The sequence below is a fragment of the Strigops habroptila genome, chromosome 2, assembly GCF_004027225.2.
Source record: "Strigops habroptila isolate Jane chromosome 2, bStrHab1.2.pri, whole genome shotgun sequence".
NCBI lineage: Eukaryota > Metazoa > Chordata > Aves > Psittaciformes > Psittacidae > Strigops > Strigops habroptila.
The window spans coordinates 30,692,493-30,714,441 of record NC_044278.2 but is presented as its reverse complement, the minus strand read 5'-3'; the positions used below and the strand labels follow the sequence as shown (position 1 = coordinate 30,714,441).

The 21,949-nt window shown below is 39.9% G+C and overlaps 1 protein-coding gene across 2 annotated transcripts; it reads left to right on the top strand.

Moving 5' to 3' along the window:
* The first annotated feature begins 385 nt into the window (after positions 1–385).
* Positions 386–21,744, top strand: VPS26C (VPS26 endosomal protein sorting factor C). 2 transcript variants are annotated; one of them, XM_030471996.2, is made up of 8 exons: positions 386–811; positions 7,994–8,137; positions 8,511–8,660; positions 11,924–12,004; positions 14,522–14,596; positions 18,402–18,552; positions 18,890–19,042; positions 21,020–21,744. In XM_030471996.2, exons 1-8 carry the CDS (start codon positions 755–757, stop codon positions 21,100–21,102), a joined length of 894 nt encoding a protein of 297 aa, XP_030327856.1. In that variant the 5' UTR covers positions 386–754; the 3' UTR covers positions 21,103–21,744. The 2 variants fall into 2 exon arrangements, with proteins under 2 accessions (XP_030327856.1, XP_030327862.1); XM_030472002.1 differs by lacking the exon at positions 386–811 and adding an exon at positions 3,023–7,870.
* The last annotated feature ends 205 nt before the right edge of the window (positions 21,745–21,949 follow it).

Sequence of the window (21,949 nt, the reverse complement as noted above, 5' to 3'; positions counted from 1 at the left end):
TCGTGGCTGTTAAGGCATACGTAAGACTAACCCCTCAGTGTAGTCAGGAGTATGAACTTGAAGACTGAGGACCCTTTCCTTATCTCCCATTGTTACCGCGCTGGCTGGAACACGGCCCCCACCATGCGCTAACACAGCGCGGCAGCGGAGAGACCCCGCCCGCGGGAGCCTGACACTGACACCGGCACCCTCACCGGCCCCACCTCAGGAGCCCCTGACCGGGCAGCCTCGCGGGCGCGGGCACCGGCCCCGGCCCCGCCCCTCTGCTCCCGCCAACGGGCGGTGCGCGCAGCCCTGAGGCAACGCCTGCGCACGCGCAAGACCCCTTCTCCCCTCCCGCCCTCCGAGCCCGACCGTTACGGCAGGGCCGCGCTGCGCATGCTCCGCCTTCGCGCGGGCGCCGCCGCCGACACGTCCCACCAGGCCCGGCCAGGCGAGGCGGCGCCCGCGGCGGGCCCATCCCGGAGCTGCCGTCAGCGCCCGGGGCGTGCCGCCGCACCCTTTCTCGGCCCCCGCCCGGCGGGAAGCCCCCGCCTCCTCCCCGTTGCCATGGTAGTGAGGAAGCGGGCGGAGCCAGCCGGGAAACGCGGTCACCGGCTGAGAAATGACGCCGCTGGAGACCCGGATGTTCGCGGACAGGCACACGCACCCACCCCTGCGGGCGGAAGCGGGTGGCTGCGGAAGGGCTGCCTTCCTCCGGGCTGGGTCATGTGATCCGTGCGCCGCCACGTGACACGTCGCGGCAGCGATAGTGATGGGCACGGCGCTGGACATCAAGATCAAGCGGGCCAACAAGGTCTATCGCTGCGGGGTGAGTGCGGCCCGCTCCCGGCTCCGTGCATGGTGCCGCGGAACCCCCGTGCTCCGCCCGGTGCCGCCGTGCCCTGGACTTGCCGGCAGCCCGGGAACGTCCTGGGCGCTCTGAGGCAGCAGGGCGCGTCCTACTTTACGCCGTCCTTTGCCGTGGAGATGGGGCTGTAGCGGGGCTTGCGGGCAGTTGCCGGCGCGCTGGGGAAGTTTGACTTCTATCCTGAGCTTTCCTTCTCTATCTCCCCTGCCCGCCCTGTGTCTCCCCCTTAGGTCCCTTACCGAGGACGCCACGGGTTCCTGCTGCCTCCTGTAGCATAGCGCTGCTGGGCTCCGGCACGGCTTTAGGATTAAAGCCGGCTTTTTGTCCTCCCCTTGTCCCCAGCTAGCGCGACGGTGCTGAGGGAGGACCACCAGTATGTCTCTGGGGAGGGCGGCAGGGCTTCGGGAGGGAGGGAAGGAAGGAAGGAGCAAGGCCCCCCGAGGAGTGACTGTGGAGTTCACCTATAGGGAAGTGTTGTTCAGTCATTTATACTTGTGCATTACAGCAAGTCTGGTGCTTCAATACGGTATGCAGGTTACAGTCTTGTTTCGTTTCTGTGCTCTGCAAGAAACCTGAAAGTGTCTCAAGATGTTGTTTGCACCTGATAGGAAATCTCCTCTTAGATAAAGTACTTTTTCCACTGATGTAGTTGTTGATAGTAATAAAGTGATTGTGCATACTTCCAACTTGTGCAGCTGCTTGGAAAAACGTTCTGCTTCTTTTCATTGTTGAAGACTTCAAGCACAATTTAAAAATAAAAACCCCATTTGGCTTATGTTTTTGGCATTCATTTTATCCTTTTCACACATTGCTTTCCTGTATGTTAGAAGTTTTGGTTGTTGCAGTGTATAAAGCTTGTTTCAATGTATTAAATGTTTTCAATGCCAGAAAACTGCTTTAAACAGATTTGAGTGGAAGGGTATGAAGCATCTGTTCTGCAACTATCAAATCACCTAAAGGATGACTTTCATAAAGCTGAATTATCAGTTTGTGAACAGCACATGCTTTAGGTATGGTGTCATAGTGGTAAAGGCTGCTTTCTGTATCTCGCTTTCACATTGTTTTCCTAATGTACTTTAGCAGAAGGACATTAGTTATTTATTTCAGTACCGTATTGCTGTGCCCATTTTCAGTTTCTTCACTTGGCTCGCTTTATATTACTTTAAACTGAATTATTTTACAGTAAGGGGATATTTCTTCTGTCTTTAAGCTGGAATTAAATAAGATATTTATGGTTAGTAAATCTGTCAGTATTGTGTGTTTGCTCCTACTTTAGCTCCATGTGAAAAGGTTTATAATTTTAGTTCGTTAACTAGGCTTGAAATTTGGAGGTCTTGAGTGGTATGAAAACATGATGAAAGAACTGTACACTAGAAACACATAATGAATTTTTAATAGAAATTTCATAGGGACATGAAGGAATTGCAGATCTCTCTTCAATTAGGCATAGAATATACACAGGTTTGGTTTTGAGGTTTGGTTTGTCATCATTTATTTTTAGAAATTTACTGGTTATTGTATACTTCAGTGACAGTAGCTATGCTAATAATACCTTTAGTCTATGGCAACTTTCATCCCAAAATACGCTTGCATCAGTGCTACTTGAAAATGAAGGGATTCCTTTAGTAAACACAGTGGTTCATCCCAGTATATATGTCTAGTTATTAATTTGAAGACAGTAGGCTAGACTTGATTTCCACATTACACCACACCCCCTCACCCCCTCCCAATGTATTTAAAGCTGCATTTGGGTATGGAAGAAGGTGATGTCTAAATTATGCACTGGCATAATAGTATTTTTGTTATGCCTGTTGCATCATAACAGCATAAAAAGTTGCTAAAATGTTACTGAGCTTTATAAGTCATAATTTGCCTGAGATCATGCCACTCACCTAGCATTTAATTTCTGCCACCTTTCTTGTGCTGACAGTATTGGCTATGCAGTAAGCCAGATCAGGGAAGCGGATAGTATTTGGTTGCAAGACACTCAAAACAAATAATAACGATAATAAACAAAAAAGGATGCCCATGATTCCACAGATAATTTTTTTTTTTTTTCTTATGCATGTTTTCCAACTAGAACACAGCGTATTGAACAGTTGGTATCAGAGCAGTCTTGTGGATGGCCAACAGAAGATCCATAGTCAAGCAGGAAACTGGACAAAGTGGGATGGATGAAGAGCAGTCTAAAGGATCTCGGCCTGTAATTTTAGGTGATAATAGACCAAAGAACTGGTAATGGCCATGGCTGAATTCAGCCACCTTCAAAGGAAGAATCAGCATGGCATTACCATTCCAGCTCTAGTTTTGAATATCTTGAGAGTGTGTAGTCTGGATGAATTAGGGTTTTTAGCAATCCGCATCTCTCAATCTGTTGTGTGTATGTCAACCTGCATCTTTACAACTGTTGAGTGTATTTGCTACAAATCTTTATTCCCTCAAGCAGGGAAAGGGTAAAGGGGAACAGATAGAGGAGAGACCCATATTTAACAAGTAACTGTTCTGAGAATCTCTTAATGGTAAATTCTGTACTGAATAAGGCCCTGAAGGTGTGGGAGTTTATATTAAAAACTTATAGGGAAGAACTCTGAAAGTTAACAAACTTATACCTAATTTTATTGCAGAACTGAATTAGAGTCCTGTTAGGGAAAAATATTGTTGAAAGTACCTATGAGAAGGCTGGTGAGTGGAGAAGATAAGGGTGTGTCTAAAGCAAATAGCTGACCAGGAAAATTAAGGCTGAATAACTTCTTTTTTGCTCTTTGTAAGGTCAGAGTGATGCATGCATTTCATTACCGGCTTTTCCGACCACGTCAAGATATTTAAAATTTCTCTTTGGTCCTGAAATATCATACAATAGAACCTTCAAAACCTTCCCTGTTGTTTTGGGTTGGGTCAGACTACCTCTCATCCTGTCACAGGGACCTTGGTTATACTAAATCCAGCTGATTTCAAGCATTTCTCGTTGTTGCAACGCAATCTCCTATGCCAAGTGGAAGTCACTTCACTTCCTAAGACTTTCTTTAGTTCTAGGTAGTTGAGTAGGCAACTGTTTTGTTATTTTTAGTTGTTCTTTGCTTCTGTGTTGACTGCTCTTTTTTAATTGGGAGAAATTAGACACAAAATTCATAAAATAGTCATGCATCGTGCAAGCCTGAGACTGTGTTCCTGTTTTTAAAAAGGAAGTTGGTTAAAATAACATGCTGTGATAAACAGTAAGCAATTTCTGTACTCATTATTTATAATCACCAGAAACTGGAGGAACTAAATAAACAAAGACCTTTATTTTGTCCAGACTTCAATTTGAGAAAAGCTGGCTTAAACAGATTGCTTTAAATTGTGAGTAAAAAAGAAGCTTCCCACTTCTTGGACCAAAAAAGTAATAGCATTGTTAAAGAAAAAAATATAAAAAGGGGATTTGAGAATAAAAAGACAGTAAAATGGATCCTAATAAATAGCACATCCTATATTAGCAAAATACAGCTTATTGCAGTAAAACTGTATTTAAGTTTCTAAGAACAGAAGATCTGTGTTCAGGAGACTCTTTATTTAATTGGACTTGAATTCTTGAGCCATTGAGGCTCATTTAGTAAACTCTGGAATGCTAGAAGAATGGGGGGACAGGCACAACTAATGATGCGTTTTATTTGGAAAACCCAAACAGGATGACTGGAGGAAGTCTGAGATTGATAATTAGAAGAATTGTAGGCTGAAAGGCCTGAAAAATGCATTGTGCAAAGAAAGGTACCATAGTTAACATCAGCCAAGACTTTTAGTGACAAGTGACTCCAAAATATACTTACATCAGAATTTGCCTGTAAGGAAGCCTTTTCCTTTTCTCTAAAAAAAGGCAAACTAATTAGTATATCTGAGCATTGAGGTTTTAAAGCATCTAATGACTAGTTAGTTGGATCTAGCAGGCTTTTTCTATTGAATGTGGTCAGTTTCTGTCTAAATAATCAAAAGAATACGTACTTAAGATTTGCAGGTAGCTTGCCTAGAGGAATAGATGTGGAAGAAAATATTCAGGAATATTTAGTAAATGTGATGTACCCGAATGTGAATTTTTAAATTGTCAACTGTTTGTCCTAAAAGTGAATGCCTGTGATGTGGAAAGTGGAATCTAAAAGGAACCTAAGGCGTCTTGTTGGTAACCAACTGACCGTGGGCTTGCATTCTACCAAAGTAAGGATAAGCTTAATCCATAGATGTATAGTGGCTATCAAATGGAATGAGAGAAATGTTAGGCATTTCTGTATGGCATTAGATACGATGTCCTCTGCTATTGTCAACACCTCAAAAAGCTTGATGACAGATTTCAAGTGGTCTTAAAACCTGCCTCGTGGTTCGTTACTTATTCAAAGCTACCTTGCATTTGAGAAAAGAAAAAAAATTACACTGATTTTTATTTTTTTCCTATTAAGGATGCTGTCAAGTGATTAGATACAATCTGAAAATACATAATATCTAGCTAAAATTCTTTTTTCTAGCTCATTAATGTAGCAAACAGATCTGACAGTGTAAACAGATTGGAATTGGTATAAATTTTAACACTAAAAGTAATTTTCTTAACAATTTATGGGGGACTGTAGTGTGTGCTTCGATCCTCCCAGTCCTTACGTAAAGTTTATAGGTACCGCATTGCTGTCTAGTTCAGTTAGAAGTCTATAGATATGGCTTAGGACTCTCAAGATGAGATTCTGTGCTGTGTTATGAACCATTTTGTGTTATTGATTTAAGATCATTCCAAATTGTCCTCAGCCAGACTTGGATAATTCTGCACCACAACTAGAGAAGCAAGGAATTGTGCTGTTGGATCAGATGAAGCAGGTTGAAAGTGTCATGTACGTATCTGAGTGTTAAGGAACTGAGAACAGAAAGCCAAAAGAGCTTTTTAGGATTATTAACCTGAGACATTCTTACAAGGATGTTTCGTTTGCAGTTTAGAACTAGTACCTCATTTCTCTGTCTGCTTCACATAATACACTGGCCTTCCTATGGATGGTTACTTTGTTGAGATGAATAATTCTGTATATAACTGTATTAGCTTAGTTCCATCTTGCAAAGTTTTGGTGTCGCATGGTGAAGCCATGAGGCATTTCTAGTAAGGGAGAAGGTAAAAAGTGAACAACAGCAGCTGATTGTAATTTACTACATTGTAGTACATGGGAATTGATTCCAGTGATGACTACCTCTGTGCCTTTAGTTTTGTGGTGTTAAAGAACAGTACTATTTTAGTATGACATGATGCTGCATAGCTTTTGCAAATGGTACATGTTTGCAAATGTTTTGCAAAACTAAAGTTTTCTCATAAATTATGTGCCAGCTGTAAGTGTTTTAACATCTTGGTAGGCTTATGTTCTTTGATTTTTTACTTTTAAGAAGGACATGTTTACTGACAGCTTTGTATTTAGAGGGGACTCTGGCCTTACACAAAATAACTCTTCCCCAGAAAATACATAGCTGACCACCTCCCCACACTTCAAACAGAAATACGAATATTATATAAATAAATACTACTGCATCTTTTTCATGATTCTTCCCTCTCCCCCACACTAGTGACCTTTAAAGTTTTGTTAGAAAGTGGTTTTGAGGTGGGGGTTCTTTTTTTTTTTTTTTTATTTCTTAAGAGACATTGAGTGTTATAAGAAAAATTCATATATAACTTCAAGTCACTCTTCGTTCTGCCCCAAATACATACACCCTTACCGTGTGAAAGTATGTAGGCAGTAGCTCTGGAGTAGGTTGTTGCTGGGTGGTGGGAGACTGTTCTCATTTATTAAAGCATTTTGTATGTTCAGAATTGTCCTTGCTTCTTATAGTTCAGCTGTACTCGTTTTTCAAAGCAATAACCTAATTGCTTGTACTAATTAAAGCCTGTTAGCAAAGCAGTACAGTATTTAGGTCAGCTTTTCTTCAATGTCCTTTTGTGCTTGTGCCTCCTGTTCCTGGCATTTCCCAATTGCTGCAGGTCCTCTTTTCAGACTTGCAGTGTGTCAGCCTTTGTTGTGATGCTTGATGTTCTACTGCTGTCCTGTTCTGCTTTAAACCGCCTGACCCATTTTCTATATTGTCATCCTGTACTTCTAGTAAAGACAAAAGGCTGGCAAAATTCAAATAGCGTCTGTCAGAGATGTACATAACTAGACTGGTTTTAGCTGGTCGAGTGTAGAGTGGGCAGTCTGAATTATTCTTTGGTTGGAGTGACCTGTAGTTTGGTGTCTAGCTTACAAGCCTGGTGAAGGTGCAGGGACCATTACCACCTAGCAGAAGAGAAGGTTAGCCCTCAGAAACTTTCTTCAGGTTCTCAAATCGCTTGCTGATATTTCCAGATGTGTATGAATGTTTGACGTTGAACAGTGACTTGGAGTGGATCCTCTGTTGTAGGAGAGGGGAACTCTCTATGGGGTATGTAAAATGAACTGTGTGTTGTTCTCCTGCAGTTAATCTCTTTTTTTTTTTTTTTTTCAGTGTTAGAACTTCTGAGTTGATACTTTCAAGATGCGGTGTTCTTGTGCAAATACCGTTTAGTTGACAAAACATTCTTAATGGGATAAGTGACACATTGTTTGACTCATACAACTTGTGCCTTTGATTTCCCATTGTAGCATGGAATTTTCTGGTGTGTAGCAGAGCAACTATTTATTTATTTATTTATTTTAAACCTATTCCACTCCACTCTTGAAGTGAGTCTTATCCTCAGCTTGGCCATCACTTTCACAGTTATGCCATCTCTTTCACCTCCCATGTCTGACTGTCCCACTCGTCATATAAAAATTCCTCTTGGGATTTCATTCTATCATGTGAAATGGAACTTGTTTATTACCAACTGACCTGATAGTTGTTCATGAGGATATTTTTCATCTTTCTGGAGAGGAAGATCTTGAAACTTTCAAAAGAAATCGAAGTTTGGATCAGTACTTCTGCAAGGAAGAGGACAATATTTTTAAAGAAAGCAAACTAGAAGTACAGAGGTCTCTTCCTCACACTGCTTTCATTATATTTGTCTTGTCTGACAAGGTTAGACTGTTCTCTAGGAACAGTGGTTTTGAGTTTGGAAATCAGCTAGCACACTGCCTGAGTCACAGCTATAGAAGAAATTTATTTAAACAAATATTTTCCTGTTGTCTTTTCTTCTATTAGGAAGTTCTTTCTGGAGTCGTGGTCATAACAAGTAAGGACACAGTCCAGCACCAAGGTATCTCATTGACAATGGAAGGATCGGTAAATCTGCAGCTTAGTGCCAAAAGTGTGGGTGTGTTCGAAGCCTTCTATAACTCTGTCAAGGTAAGACCTGTGCAAGTTAGTATTTTTAGCACAAAACCTTTTTCTTTTTTCTCAAATTAAATCTTTCCTTAATGACTTTCAGGTAGTTAGAGCACTTCATGCTATGTAAATGATAGAAAGCAGAGAAATGCTCAGTATTATCTAGTGATATATGATGACATTTTGAGGGAGGAACTCACACTGATTTAAGAGTTTTCTTTGGGGCTGAAATACAGTAACAAATAGTATGGTTACTGAATGATGCTCTGTGCTGTGAATAAACACCTGAGTTTCTCGAAATTCAGGAAGTCCATTCAGTGGGTGTTGCTGGTTCTTGAAATGGTGGGGCTGTCACTCTACTTCAAGCTAAACCTCTTAATATTTATCTTTGCAGCCTATTCAAATTATTAACAGCACTATTGAAATGGTAAAACCAGGGAAGCTTCCCAGTGGCAAGACAGAAATTCCGTTTGAATTTCCATTGCATACAAAGGGCAACAAAGTTCTGTATGAGACATATCATGGTGTCTTTGTTAATATTCAGGTAAGGCAGTCATATCTGCAAAGAAAATCCGAACTTTAGTTATTTCCAGCATGTATTTACTCTAAAGCATCTTTTATTCCGTGGAAGCAGAGGCTAAAGTTTTGCAATAGAGTTTTTATAGTGCAGTATCTTTTCTCTAATTTGAAGAATGAGCAGAAAGTCAGAGATCCTTTGAAGTAAGTATCTTTTAAGCTTCCCTTTATTAATACAGCATTCTTCTGGTGTGTACTGTATTTTCTAGATATAATTTAAGATTAAAAATAATGATACAAGTTAACCTTTAAAGTACTGGTTTCTGGGTAGTTTCTAGTTTTTCACTTCGAGTTTCTAGGAGTCAACACTTTCTACAGTGGTACCACTTCTTAAATGTGGCAAAGGAACCATCCTGAGATCTCAGAATCCTATCAATATAATGTTGCTTTAAAAAAATGATGTTGTGATGTCTGTTCCCTTTTCCAGCAAGTTTAAGCTTTTCATTGGAAGTAGTTGATAGTAATGAAACTAATTAGATGTGACATGCAGAGTATAAGAGAGAATTAAAAGCATACTGGGAAGAGGAGTTTAGGGTTAAAAAAGAATCAAATACATTTGCCATGCTTGTTAGATCTCGTACAGCTCTTTTACAGGGTTCTGATTCTATTGTGAAAGAAGTTGCATTTACTTTTTGTAGATAATCTGTATAGTGGTACATACCCCCCAGATACAAGTGTGTGTACTGCTAGCCTAGTACCAGTGAGACTTTGTTAGCACAATAGACAACCAATTACTGCTAATAATACTAAAATGTTAAAAATTAAGTTTATTGACTTACCAGATACATTTTAAGACACAGGGATAAATCCTACAGTAACAAAGCTACTTAGTGTTCAGAGTCTGTTTTCCTACATTCATTTATGAGAGGTATCCTCTAACTAGAGGAAATCTTTTCACCACTTAGTGTTTCAGGCCTTCCATAATGGAGTAAATATTTAAAGAATGATGGCATAAACAGAACAGTAACAAGATGTCTTGCCTGAAATACCTTTACAGAGCTACGTAGTATATATTTGATCCCTCCTTATGTTGTAGATAACTACATTTTCTTCATGAAAAAAGACCGCACCACAGTGTCCTTTTGTTCAAAACACAGGTTTGAAACTTAACCTTTTTTAGTTAAAAATTGTCTTACCATAGGTGGGTTCATTTGTTTGGGTTTTGGGTTGGGGTTTTTTGTGTGTGAGCTTGTCAGGTTTTTTTTTTGGGTTTTTTTTGAGGGGGAGGTCTACAGCCGTTTCTTGAATGTAAATATTGTGTTAGACAGTGCTTTTTCTTATTGAGGAGTACGTTTTGGGTTGGATTGGGTTTTTTTTTTTTCTTCAAGGAAAAAGTTGAAGGAGGCATTAAATGCAAAAATTTTAAAACCACTGCTGATGAAAAATCAGTGGATTATAAAGCTGGTGTTTTATTCTTTTTGTGTGTCTGTGTGTGTTTTTCTTTTGTTTGTTGGGCTTCGTTTTGTGTTTGCTTTATTTTTTTCCCACTTGTAGCTCACTGAGTATTGAATTTGATGACAAAGTATAAAACTATTGGCTATTTAGCTGAACATATTACAGTCTCGGATTTAAAAACAAACCCTAACAATCCAGAAACCCACAGAAAACCCCCTACCTACTAGCCTATCAGAAGTAACTAGAAGAAAAATTCCCTGTTTTTTTGTCTACATCCAGATGTTTTAAGTACTTCTCATATGTTTTTTCAGCCTTGGCTTTCTTCCTAATGTAACATCTGTTGTTTGTAGTAGGTATGTCAAAAATGGTGCAAAACTGGTTGAGTTGCTTTCCATATCCAGATAACTTGCCTATGATCAATATCAGTTGTTTTAAGGTATACTTTAGTGGTGAATATTTGTTTTGTTTGTTGTTCCCTCTCTCATAGACATAGCTTCTCTTTACAAGTTGGGAATAAAATGTAATTAAAAGGTTAATCATTAGATTTCAGCCAACCTGTGACAGTTGTGCTCTCCTGAAGAGGAAAATGTAGTGTTGAGGTGCAGTTTAAGAAACACTTCCTAGCCCTCTGTCCAAGTCCAAATTTAGAAGCAAACCCCTCTTTCTTGATCTGGGTACTAGCATGTTAGCTGGGGGTTCAGTTTCAAGATTCAGGACTCTGCTCTGTTGTGGTGACTTTCTAATTATCCACTGATGGGGAGGCTGTGGGCCAAATTGCAAGGCCTGTGTGGTCTTGCTGCCTCATTGCACTGTGTTCCCTGGTCCGAGTCAAGTGTAGTGCAGTAATAGAAGGTTTGCTCAACAGTGATCAACTTCAGTGGAAACCATAGTCTGTGAGGGCAGGGGAAAGGTAATGCTCCCCAGTGTCTTTCTTGCATGTATATTCAGGTTATGTGCAGAGAGGCATCATGAACTAGCAGTTATGAAGCTGAATCAGCATCTAGTTTGACTGCACCTGTTTTTGCCAATTCCTCATCTGTAAAGAAGGAAGTAAAAACAAAACAAACAAAACAAAACCCAAACCACCCCAACAAATTCCGTATCTTGTAATGTTGAACAGCTGTGTTATAGATGCTGAAGTATATGATTACTGTGATAACCAAGCTCCTACTATTTTTGAGTCCCTGGTTTATGGCTCACTTTTTTTAGGGGAGAAATGGGAGGAAATTGTCAGCAAGGTTTTGAACAGTGAACAGCAAAATTAACCTTGTTGCCTGATTTTACTGCAGGCTGCTGCTTTTAAGTTCAAATGTATGGTTGAAGACAGTTCCCCATTAACAGTGGTAACAGTTATATGCATATTTAAATCTTACAGTAGATTTAGAATTAGAGGGGCTATGAATATATCTTACTGATAATCACTTATCCAAAGCATGGTGAAAAGCAGTACCATAATCACTCTTAACTAATGTAATTTGGGTGCTGAAGCCATACAAGAATACTACTCTCTGTCAGTGAATTAGTCCCTCAATCTTACAGGTTGTTATATAATGCAGAAGATATGGAAAGCTTTTGCAAATGACATGGGGACTGTAAACTCAAAGAAAAATCAACTTTCATTTGGGAGTATCTAAAATCACTATAACTCTTACCTCCTTCCCCTTTCCCCATCACACGCAATGTGTGTACATTGCATACTAATCTGTGTTAGATGATGCCTTAAATATTAATAACAGTAAGATTCTGCACATATGCAATAAAAAGATGAAAAGGGAAAGAGAGAGCAAATCTTAATTAAGGCTCTCTGTTTCTTCTCTGCCATCCTGTTCTTGCTAGTATACCCTACGGTGTGATATGAGACGTTCTCTGCTGGCAAAAGACCTAACTAAGACGTGTGAATTCATTGTCCACTCACTGGTAAGTGTGATTTGTATTAGCTGTACAAAGTGAGATTTAATCTTTTTTTTTCCAGTTTATGTAAAGTTTGGCAGTAAGTTTGAAAACCAAGTAAAACCATGTAATTTGTAATAACAAAAATTAAACGTGTATATATATTTATAGGGATATGTACGAGTAAAGGAAGATGGCCTCAAAACAAAACCATCCAGAAGAGATAGGGTGTCAGTTGCTTCTGATTAGAATAACACATCTCTCTTCATTTAAAGAAAATAGTATAAAGAGGATTTGGCTTATAAGATGTTTTTATACTGTACTGAGTTTATTCTCTTATTCATCCTTTCAGTTCTGAAACACTGGTGTGGTTAAACATTATGGTGTTCTTCTAAACACTGTTTCAGGTTATCTGAGCATTTGTTAGCCAAAGGTTCTAGGCACCAACAATGCTTGTCCTAAAAATAGGAGTTTGTTGGTGAAGAGAAAGTATCTGATATCTGTTATTCAGATGACTAATTACAATTTAGAGCCCTGACTCAAAGTATCAAAGCTGGGATTGCATCAAGCTGGAAATAAGAAGCTTGTCAGCTTAATCACCTTTGCTATTAAGTAAGTCCATGGTTGGCAATATGCTAAGATAACTAGGTTAACAAATATCCACATCCTGCAGTTAGCAGCATGGAGACAGCATTCCTCCTGTGGAGATACCATCATGGGATGAGGTTTGATTGTTTCACAAGGAACACTTTGCTGCTTGTAATTTGAAGTTCCTTTATCAGATTGGTTTCTAGTTTATATTGACTTTATGCATGTCCAGAGCATCTGATGTCAGTACAGCCTGTGCAGGCCTAATTAAGTATCTTTTTCCACCCACAACTTGTTAGAACATACTGTTTGTATCAGTCCTTTGAACTCTTAACGGGACTGTAAAGTATTAGACTCATTTGTTTTACTTATGAATAATGGTGGAAATAGGTTATTTTAGTTCTGTAGTGCCTTTTAAAAGATTTAGTAGCTTTTTTAAAGATTTAGCTAGGTGCTATGAAGAAGTTTCCTGTTGGTAAGATTTCATTTTTTCTAAAATATTATGCTACACTTTATTGGTCCATTATTACATTATAAGTAAGCCACACTTGTCAAAATAGTGAACAAATTACATACTGTGCAGTTTCCTGGGTTTATTTCTTGTTCCCACTACAGCACTTCTTAGATCACAAGTCAGTAAATCATGAATCTCTCAGTCAGGGTGAATTAATGAGGTTTTACTGAACATATAATTCTCGCTGTCAGTGCTCAATGTACCATTTCCCTTAACTTTATTGTTTGCCAGAGTTAGTCATTTATGGGAAAATACAGTCAAGTCTTCTGCTAATATCTTCCATCTTGCAGCTGGGCAGCAGAAGCTATTTTGAATTCTTAAGCAGTGAGGGTAGATCCTAACTAAGAATTCAAGTTAAGCCCATTGATGGTGGTGTGCTCTGCCAACTCCCAATTATGTACAGTTGTGACTCAGAATTGATGCTGTGCTGGCCACTTATTCTAAATATGTAGGGGCAAGACAGTGCACCTCACTGAGATGGGGATGGAGAGAGAGGTTGGTGAATGGTAAGCAAAGCTTGCCTTCCTGATGCAGAGGACAGGCTGCCATCTCAACAGAGCTCAGGGACCATTCAGCCACTTAAAGACTTCTTGGTTTTGTGATAAATGGTGTAAATAGATACTGAAGAACTCTAATAATGTGCCCCCAAAATTGCTTCTCCAGCATGGAAAGCTGGGCCAAGTTTTGTTTATTTTACAGTTAAAGAAGCTAGAATGCTAGGCCCATTAAATCAATGCTACACTTCATTCCACCATCCGAGGATCTGCTAATGTGAGGATGGCTTACAAGACCCAAGTTGTTATAGAAGGGGCAGCAGCAGGAGTTCAGAGTGCTCAGAGATGTTTGTGCTCAAACATGTTTGAAGCAATGAAGCAAGTTCATTTATAATCTCCCTCTCTCTGCAGTGCCCAAATTCACTAAGTATTAATAACAAAAGGAAACATTGCAAGTGATACATAAAATGCAATTATTTGTAAATACAGAAATGTGAAATTTAACTGTTTTCTAAGGTGTACCCTATGCTTCACATAGGTAGTGTATTTCTTTATTTCCAGGTGTGTTAGTCAGCCACATGATTTGGTTTTGTTTTCCCTTTTTCTCCTCCAGTGTAGGTAGAGTGTATGCCAAAAACTTACAAATGGAGAGTTGAGAGGTTGTTACTGTTTAAAGCAATGGCAAATACAGAGTAACCAAAAACTGACATGGTTTTGTTTCTACAGTTCAGATTTGTGTTGCGTTGTGACTTGTACTTAGACAATGTTGTAACGTTATTTAATAACAAAGGCAGGAAATACAATTTTTTTTTTTATTATAGATGCATACTTTTAGTATGAAGAAAATCCTGAAACATCCCATAGTTGCTTGACTTTATCTTTTTTAAGATTCTCTGTGTGTGTTTCATAAATCATGGTTTTACAGTTTAACTCTTTCATTACTTGTAGTCACAGAAAGGGAAACTGATGCCAAGCCCAGTAGACTTCACAATTACTCCTGAAACTTTGCAAAATGTTAAAGAGGTAAGGGTTTTCGTATTATTTAAATGTAATGCCTGTGTGATTCTTAGTGAGAATAAGAGAGGAATGATTAAATGCTGTCCTGCAGATAATCAGCTCTCTCTGCCTTTTTCCCTCCCTTTTCTTTTTTTTACTTTTGTAAGCAGTAAAGTGATTCTGCCTGATCTCTTGTAATAGTGGTGGCTAATGTAAGGGGGAACTTTTGTTTGGTAATGGTTAAACATTTTTACAATTTTTCTGAAAGATGGTAGTGGAGCAAGGAAAGCCATTCTAAACCATGTGTAGTCAAGATCCTTTAAAAATGTATATTTGGATCCTTGTTTAAGCCTTTTTTTTACAGCCCCATGTGGCTTTGGGAAGTCTGGATGAACAGTAGTAGCTGTCTTGGTCTTTTAGCTTTCTGAACCTTTTCTGTTTTTTCCAGATTTTCCTCTTGTGCTCTTTTTGTTAATGGGACTATGTTCCCGCTTTAGGTTTCTCTTCTGCATCCCCAATTTGTCTTCCATTGCTCTTAGCCCCAGACTTCTGAATTTAGACCTATTCTTCCACTTGTTTTTCAAAACAGACCTCTTATTCAGCTGTCCAGTTGTTTCATGCTATTGTTGACCTTATTCTTCATGTTCCCAGAATCACTATGGCTAGAAGGGACTTCTGGAGATTGGTTAGTCCAGCCCTGTGCTTAGAGCAGAGTCATCTAGAGCAGGTTGCGCAGGGCCATGTGTAGTCAAGCTTTCAATATCTCAAAGGATGGGAACTTGCAACCGCTCGGCAATGTTAGTGTTTGACCACCCTCACAGAATTAAGAATAAATAATTAAAGGTAAGGGTGATGTTTACTGCCTTCTGTTCCTCAGGAACCTTTTTTGTTCATGACGGCCTTACAAAGATAATTGAGGTTGGCCTCATGGGGACATGGGTCAGTTTCCTCAGCACTTGTGAGTGCGTCCCATAAGATCTGATGGACTTGTGTACATCCAGTCTGTTTAAGTGTTCTCTAACTTGCTCCTTCTCTGCCAAAAATAACACTTCCTTGCTCCAGACTTTCCCTGTGGTTGCAAGGGCCTGGGATTTCTGAAGGCAAATCTTATCAGTAAAGTCCAAGGCAGAGAAGACATTAAGTGCCTCTGTCCTTTTCACGTCCTTTGTCACTAGGTCCATGTTGTCCTCCATGTGTCTTGATTTAACTCCAGGTGGTCTTTGGCTTTCCCAAAGCCATCCCTGCACACTTGGATACTGTTTTTATGTTCCTCCTGGGTTACTTCCATCTTCTGTATACTTCCTTGTTATGATTTTATCAGTAGCATCTTTTTCATCCATGTAGGTCTTTTCCTGCCTTTGCTTGACATTCTGCATGTTGGAATAGGCCATTCTTGAGCATGGAGGAGAGGATTCTAGAAAACAAACCAGCTAAGTTAGAGGATGAGCAGGTTGTGTCCAGCAGCCTCTCATGTCTTTGGAGGCTGCTGCATGCTGAAAGCATGTCTTTCTAAAGATAAGGATATAATAACTATTCTTGATAGTAAAATTTCTTTTGAGACTACTGCTAAATACTAAGCTCTCAGCAGTCTGCTGTTCCTACAAACCATGTTTCCATATAAATGATTTTCTGTTTCTTCTTTCTTTTCTGTATCTTGATATTCTACTCACTGGTATAGCAAAAAATTTGGTGGCGTACATCATGAAAGTCCCGTCCATTAAAAGCTCTTTCTTAGCAGACCTTGTGCCTTTCTCTATTTCAAGTACATAACCACAAAAGTAGGTTCTAAAACTTCTGACATCTCTGATCCAACAGATGTTGGTGTTTAATTGTGGAGCTGTTTAAGGAATGGTATTGAATGTGTATGGTAGCACAAACAGTGCTAGCAGGTCTCAGAAAAATTTATGAAATGTATGGTCTGAAGTGACAACCCAGTGGACAGCTAGAAAAAGTCACTGTTTTGGTATATTTAAAACATTAAAATTTCAATTCTCTGCTTGTCTGGAGATTGACAGACCTATAATTTCTGGCGGACTACTAGAAAACTGATCAGAAGGTTTAAAGTAGCCAAGCAAAGCAGAGAGAGGTTGGATGAAAAAAACAGGATTGATTTGCTTCTATGTTCTTGATTCTCTGAGGGGGATTATGAACTAGAAGATAGGCCCCATGAGAGAAAACCTAGCTAGGATTAAAATATGAAGAGTGCCAACAAGATTAGTACCTTTAAAAAAACAGGTCTTATAGACTAAGATTGAGGAAAATGGCCTTGAGTTCTCATTCTGCAAGTTCTTTTTATCTCTCTCCGTTAGGTTTCTGACCGCTAAACTTCAGGGCATAGTTATATGATGTCCCAGTGAAGCAGGGAAGCAACTCTTTTTTGCTATAAACAGCTATGAGTGTTTACTCATAGTGGTGATGAGAAGAACCTGGTGAGGGATCATACAATAAAAAAGCATTTTACTAATACATCATTAGTACTCAGTATTTCATAGGGTGGTTTTGTCAGGAATGCAACTTCTATTATTTAAGTTAGGAGAAAATACTCATTTACTAAACGCATGAAAATTCCTTTCTTTTTATTTCCCTCAAAGATTTGTTTTGAGTGGAACAGCTAAATTCTGCAGAGGTGTTGGGTATCTGAGTGAAACAGTCTAAACAATAGCTGAGGAGAACTTTTCTGCCATTGCTACTGGCAGCCAGGACTCAGAAGCAAAACAAACAGAATGGGGGAAAAAAGCTTTCGACAAGAGAGTTGGTTTGGAAGAAGGGAAAATCAGTTACATGGGCAAGGAAATCCGATGCCACAAGCAAGTGTGAACAGATGGTTGGAAGGTAGGGGCTAACATCAAAGATGACAATAACAAAAAATTAAGGAGAGAAGAATAAGGCTTGTAAAAGAAGGGGAAGGTTAGAGCAGGATGCTCAAAGAGCTTGGAAAAAGTTGGATGGTGAAGATATGAGCTGAAGATGTGGGTAGAAAGCTTGACTGTTTCAGTATGCCTCCTGCCAGTACTTGTAATTGGGTCTTGTGGCACACAAGTTTTTCTGCTAGCAGAGAATATCTGTGGTGCCTGCTGGCCTAAAAAAAGGGGAGGGCAGGGGGAGCAAACCCCCTGCTTTGGTCTTTCATAGAAACTGATTTATAGATTGTCATCCTTGATCAGCTGTTCTCACTGCTTCTTCCTTAAAAAGTAGGAAACATGCTTGTTGTTAAGAAAATGTTGAAAGTGTGATCCTGTATGTAAATTAAGCTCTTTATTAGTTGTCCTTAATTGGTATCTCAGTACATACGCAGTATGCTACATCTTGCATCAAACAAAGGTTTTAAAATGTCTGTCTTCCCTCCCAATACTAGCGGCTAGGAGAGAGAAATTTAAAAGGGTAGGAAAATCACTGAAATGAGAGACTATATTGTAATCTGTAACAAAATGGGACCAGCATGTGGTTTTTAGAGCACTGCCAGCCTGCTTGACCATCCTGTTAGTTCCTGCCAGCCTACCTCTTTCACCATGCAGTTCTGACTTCTGGATTAATTGCAATAGCCAGGTTTTGTCAGTGCATCCCAGGAAAAAGCTCCTGTGGATGGAATGAGTAGGGGGGGATTCCTGTCAAGGGGAACAGGGGTAGTAAGAGGTATCTTAATGCATCTGCATAAGGATGCATATGTAAGGAGATTGAGTTACTTGAGGCATTTCTGAACTTTTAAATTCTCAACTTCGCAGCTTTTTGGGATTTCCTACATATTTTGATACCTTTCTGTAAGGGATTTTTTTCTTGGTCTGCTTTTACAGTTGTGTCTTTTTCTCTTCCCCGCTCCTCCCAATCTTTTTAGAGAGCCTCACTTCCAAAATTTCTCATCAGAGGTCATCTCAGTTCTACAAACTGTATCATTACGCAGCCACTGACGGGGCAGCTGATAGTGGAGAATGCAGAGGCTGCAGTCAAAAGTATCGAGCTGCAGTTAGTACGTGTGGAAACCTGTGGTAAGTTTCTCTGTCAATGGAATGTGTATAGAACAGGCTGCAGTAATTACTGCCTGTGATCTTTCAGCTTAAATATGAAAGATTGTCAAAAGCCATATAATTAAAAAGACTTGCAAAAAATTGTTTTGTGCTTGAGGTGGAACAGTCCAAACATTGATTTAAATAATCTCTGTGATCCTTAACTCAGATTGCTAATGTGAAAACTTGCAGGTCAAAGGGCAAAATGTTTTGCCCACACATATCTCACCCCCTAGCCCTGGTGTATCTTTGTTTTAAATTTTGGCCACTGTGTTCTCTTCTCCCTTTCCTTTCCCTCTGAATCTCCCGCTTTCACCAGGGTGCGCGGAAGGGTATGCCAGAGATGCCACAGAGATACAGAATATTCAGATTGCTGATGGAGATGTCTGCAGGGGCCTGCCAGTTCCTATATACATGGTGTTTCCCAGGTTGTTCACCTGCCCTACCCTGGAAACAACAAACTTCAAAGTTGGTAAGTGTGTAGGGCTTTATACTGTGTCAGTGTCTTTCACCTGAGGGAAGTTTCTAAGTTTCACTTCAGCTTCTGGCAGGTAACAGGATAAATCGCTGCCAGTGCTGCAAGAAGCATCAAGGACATCACTTTGTTTCCCTGCAGTCCCTGAACAGGACTGTAGTCTGCTGTATTTCATGTAGATTGAGAAAATACAGCCCAAATACTTAGAACTAAAAGCAGCTGTGCATCTATTAAGCTACTTCTCACTACTAGAATTATATGGTAAAGGGACAGGAGCAGCAGTGTAGTGGCAGGCTTGGGGTTTTTTTTCTACCAAAAGTTACATGTGATTAAACACTTGAGTAATAGGCCAAGAATAAAATGCCAAGATGATCCCTTCTTTCTTTTCACCATCACTGAGAACTTCTCTTTCCATTTCCTCTCCTTTTTGTTTCCCATTCTCTTGCTGCACAGACTCAGAAGTAGAAGTAAAGTTAGGCTGCATGTGGCTTTTCTTTTTGCATGTGACTTTGCTTTTCTTGATCTACCAGCTACTTCTTCCTGCTTACTGTTGCCAAAATCTAACATTTTCCTTAATAAATACCTGAAATTTAGGATTTTCCTCACTTGTTCAAGTAATTACTGCAAAAATTCTCGTTGCTAGCCTGTTTTCTTCCCTTCATCCTGCTGGAATCTATGGGTGGTTCTTTTTTAGTTTTATTGTATCAAATTGAAGCTACAAGTCACTGCCTTTAGGGTCCTTCCTAGCTGAAGTCCCTGGAACTTTTCTGCTGTACACCTTGGACAAATGTGCACAGCTAGTTTTCCAGCTTTGCCTACCTGTTTACCTGTTCCCTCAAGAACTTTCTCACACCTGATGTGTACGGTGATGTTTCCCCAGAGTACTACTACTCTTTTTGCCATTTCTAGCTGTTGAACAGCAATTTAAAGTGACAAATGGCTCCTGTTAGTGTAGTATCTACTTTTAAGAAGTTATGAAGATTCCAAAAAAGGACAGTTATTTTCCGTTTAATTTGCTCTCTGGTTTCCTTCATTTATTAACTTTACCTGATTTCGTATCCTGTCTCTACTTAGGATTCATTATCGATCTGATTTTGGTTTTGAAAAACACAATATACTATCTAAAGAGCAGATTTTGAAAATTTTTTTATCCTAGTTTGTGGGCTTATTTTATTTTGGTGTTTAATTTCATAAGGCCATATGTGATGCACGATTCTAAGGTTATGTGCTGACAGGAGGGGAGGAGTCTGCTCCCCAGCTGTTTCACTAACATGCCTGAGCAATGCATATTGGTGTGAGGTATCTTTCTCAAAGCATCAATCTTGGAGGCTTGAACTCTGCCTCTTGTCTGGAAGGCTGTATGTCATAGTTTATCAGTGATGCAGAAATGAATCCAGAGGAATCCCAAAGATGAGAACAAACCAAGGTTCTCTAGGAATGGTCCAAGGATTGGGTGGGATGCCTGGGGTGGGGTTCTGCCTGGAGTACCATGTTCATGCCACAGGAAAATCCAGGGTACTGGAGTGGCTTGGAACTGCTCTGTGAAGTGCTGTGCGTGAGAGCAGGACCTGCCTGCCTCTCCTCCTATTGCTACAGTTCAGATCCACAAGGGACTCTTCATCAGGGACTGTAGCGAATAGGACAAGGAGTAATGGGTTTAAACTTAAACAGGGAAAGTTCAGGTTAGATATAAGGAAGAAGTTCTTTACTGTGAGGGTGATGAGGCACTGGAACAGGTTGCCCAAGGAAGTCGTGAATGCTCCATCCCTGGCAGCATTCAAGGCCAGGTTGGACAGAGCCTTGGGCGACATGATCTAGTGTGAGGCGTCCTTGCCCAGGGCAGGGGGGTTGGAACTAGATGATCTTAAGGTCCTTTCCAACCCAAACTATTCTGTTTGGTCTCCTTCTTTGGTTTTTTTGTTTGTTTGTTTGTTTGTTTTTTTGTTTTTTTACTTTTTTATCTCCCTCTTGCAGAGTTTGAAGTGAACATCGTTGTCCTTCTGCACGATGATCATCTCATCACGGAGAACTTTCCACTGAAGCTCTGCAGGATGTAAATAGCCAGAGGAGAATCACTTGAGGATTTAATGAAAAAGGACAGAATTCTTCAGAGGCAAAGTGAAATTTTATCCATTTCTTTCTTTAACTGAAAACACATCACTTTCTTTTCCCTCCTGGAGGTCTGTGTGTTTTCAGTTCTCTGTAAACCGTGCTATGACTTTGCCTGCCTCACGATAGCCTATGTGGAGGTGTCTATGCAGACAGCCGTGTCAGGTATCTTTCTGACTCCAACAACCATGTTCTCTCAAATTTTCCTCAGACAAATTCTGAAGGAATGATTCTGTATATTTCTACAAATTGTAGAAATATATAGTAAGTTTCTCTCATCATTTCATTTTGTAATACTTGTTCCAAAAGCCTTTGAAGACCTCTTAAACGTAGTAAGTCCTGTTATATATGGTGTATATATACTGGGGGGGGGAGGGTATGGGACTTGTAATATAATACTGAATCATGTCTTTGAAGGCATTATAAATGGTGCTACAGCAACAGAGGGTGGTGATGTGGGATGAATATTGAAGGATGAACGTGAAGTAAGTGATTTGAAACAAATAATGATGTGAAATAACACCATTGAAGTCAAGTAAATGCCAGGAAAGGAATAAGCTGTGGTCAATACATTGAATTTTGTAACTGTCCATCTTAAAGGAACTCTGTGGGAAAACTATTCCAGCAAGAAATGGTCTTGCCAACAGGACCAGGTTGTAGATTTTGATGTTTGTTATTTTAACAAAACAGCCACAATATTGTCCTAATTGAGAATTTTCCACACACTATTCTATGGGGTGGAGGCAGGCTAAGCATTTAGAGTATTATATAGAGTATAAGTGTAAAGATGACAAC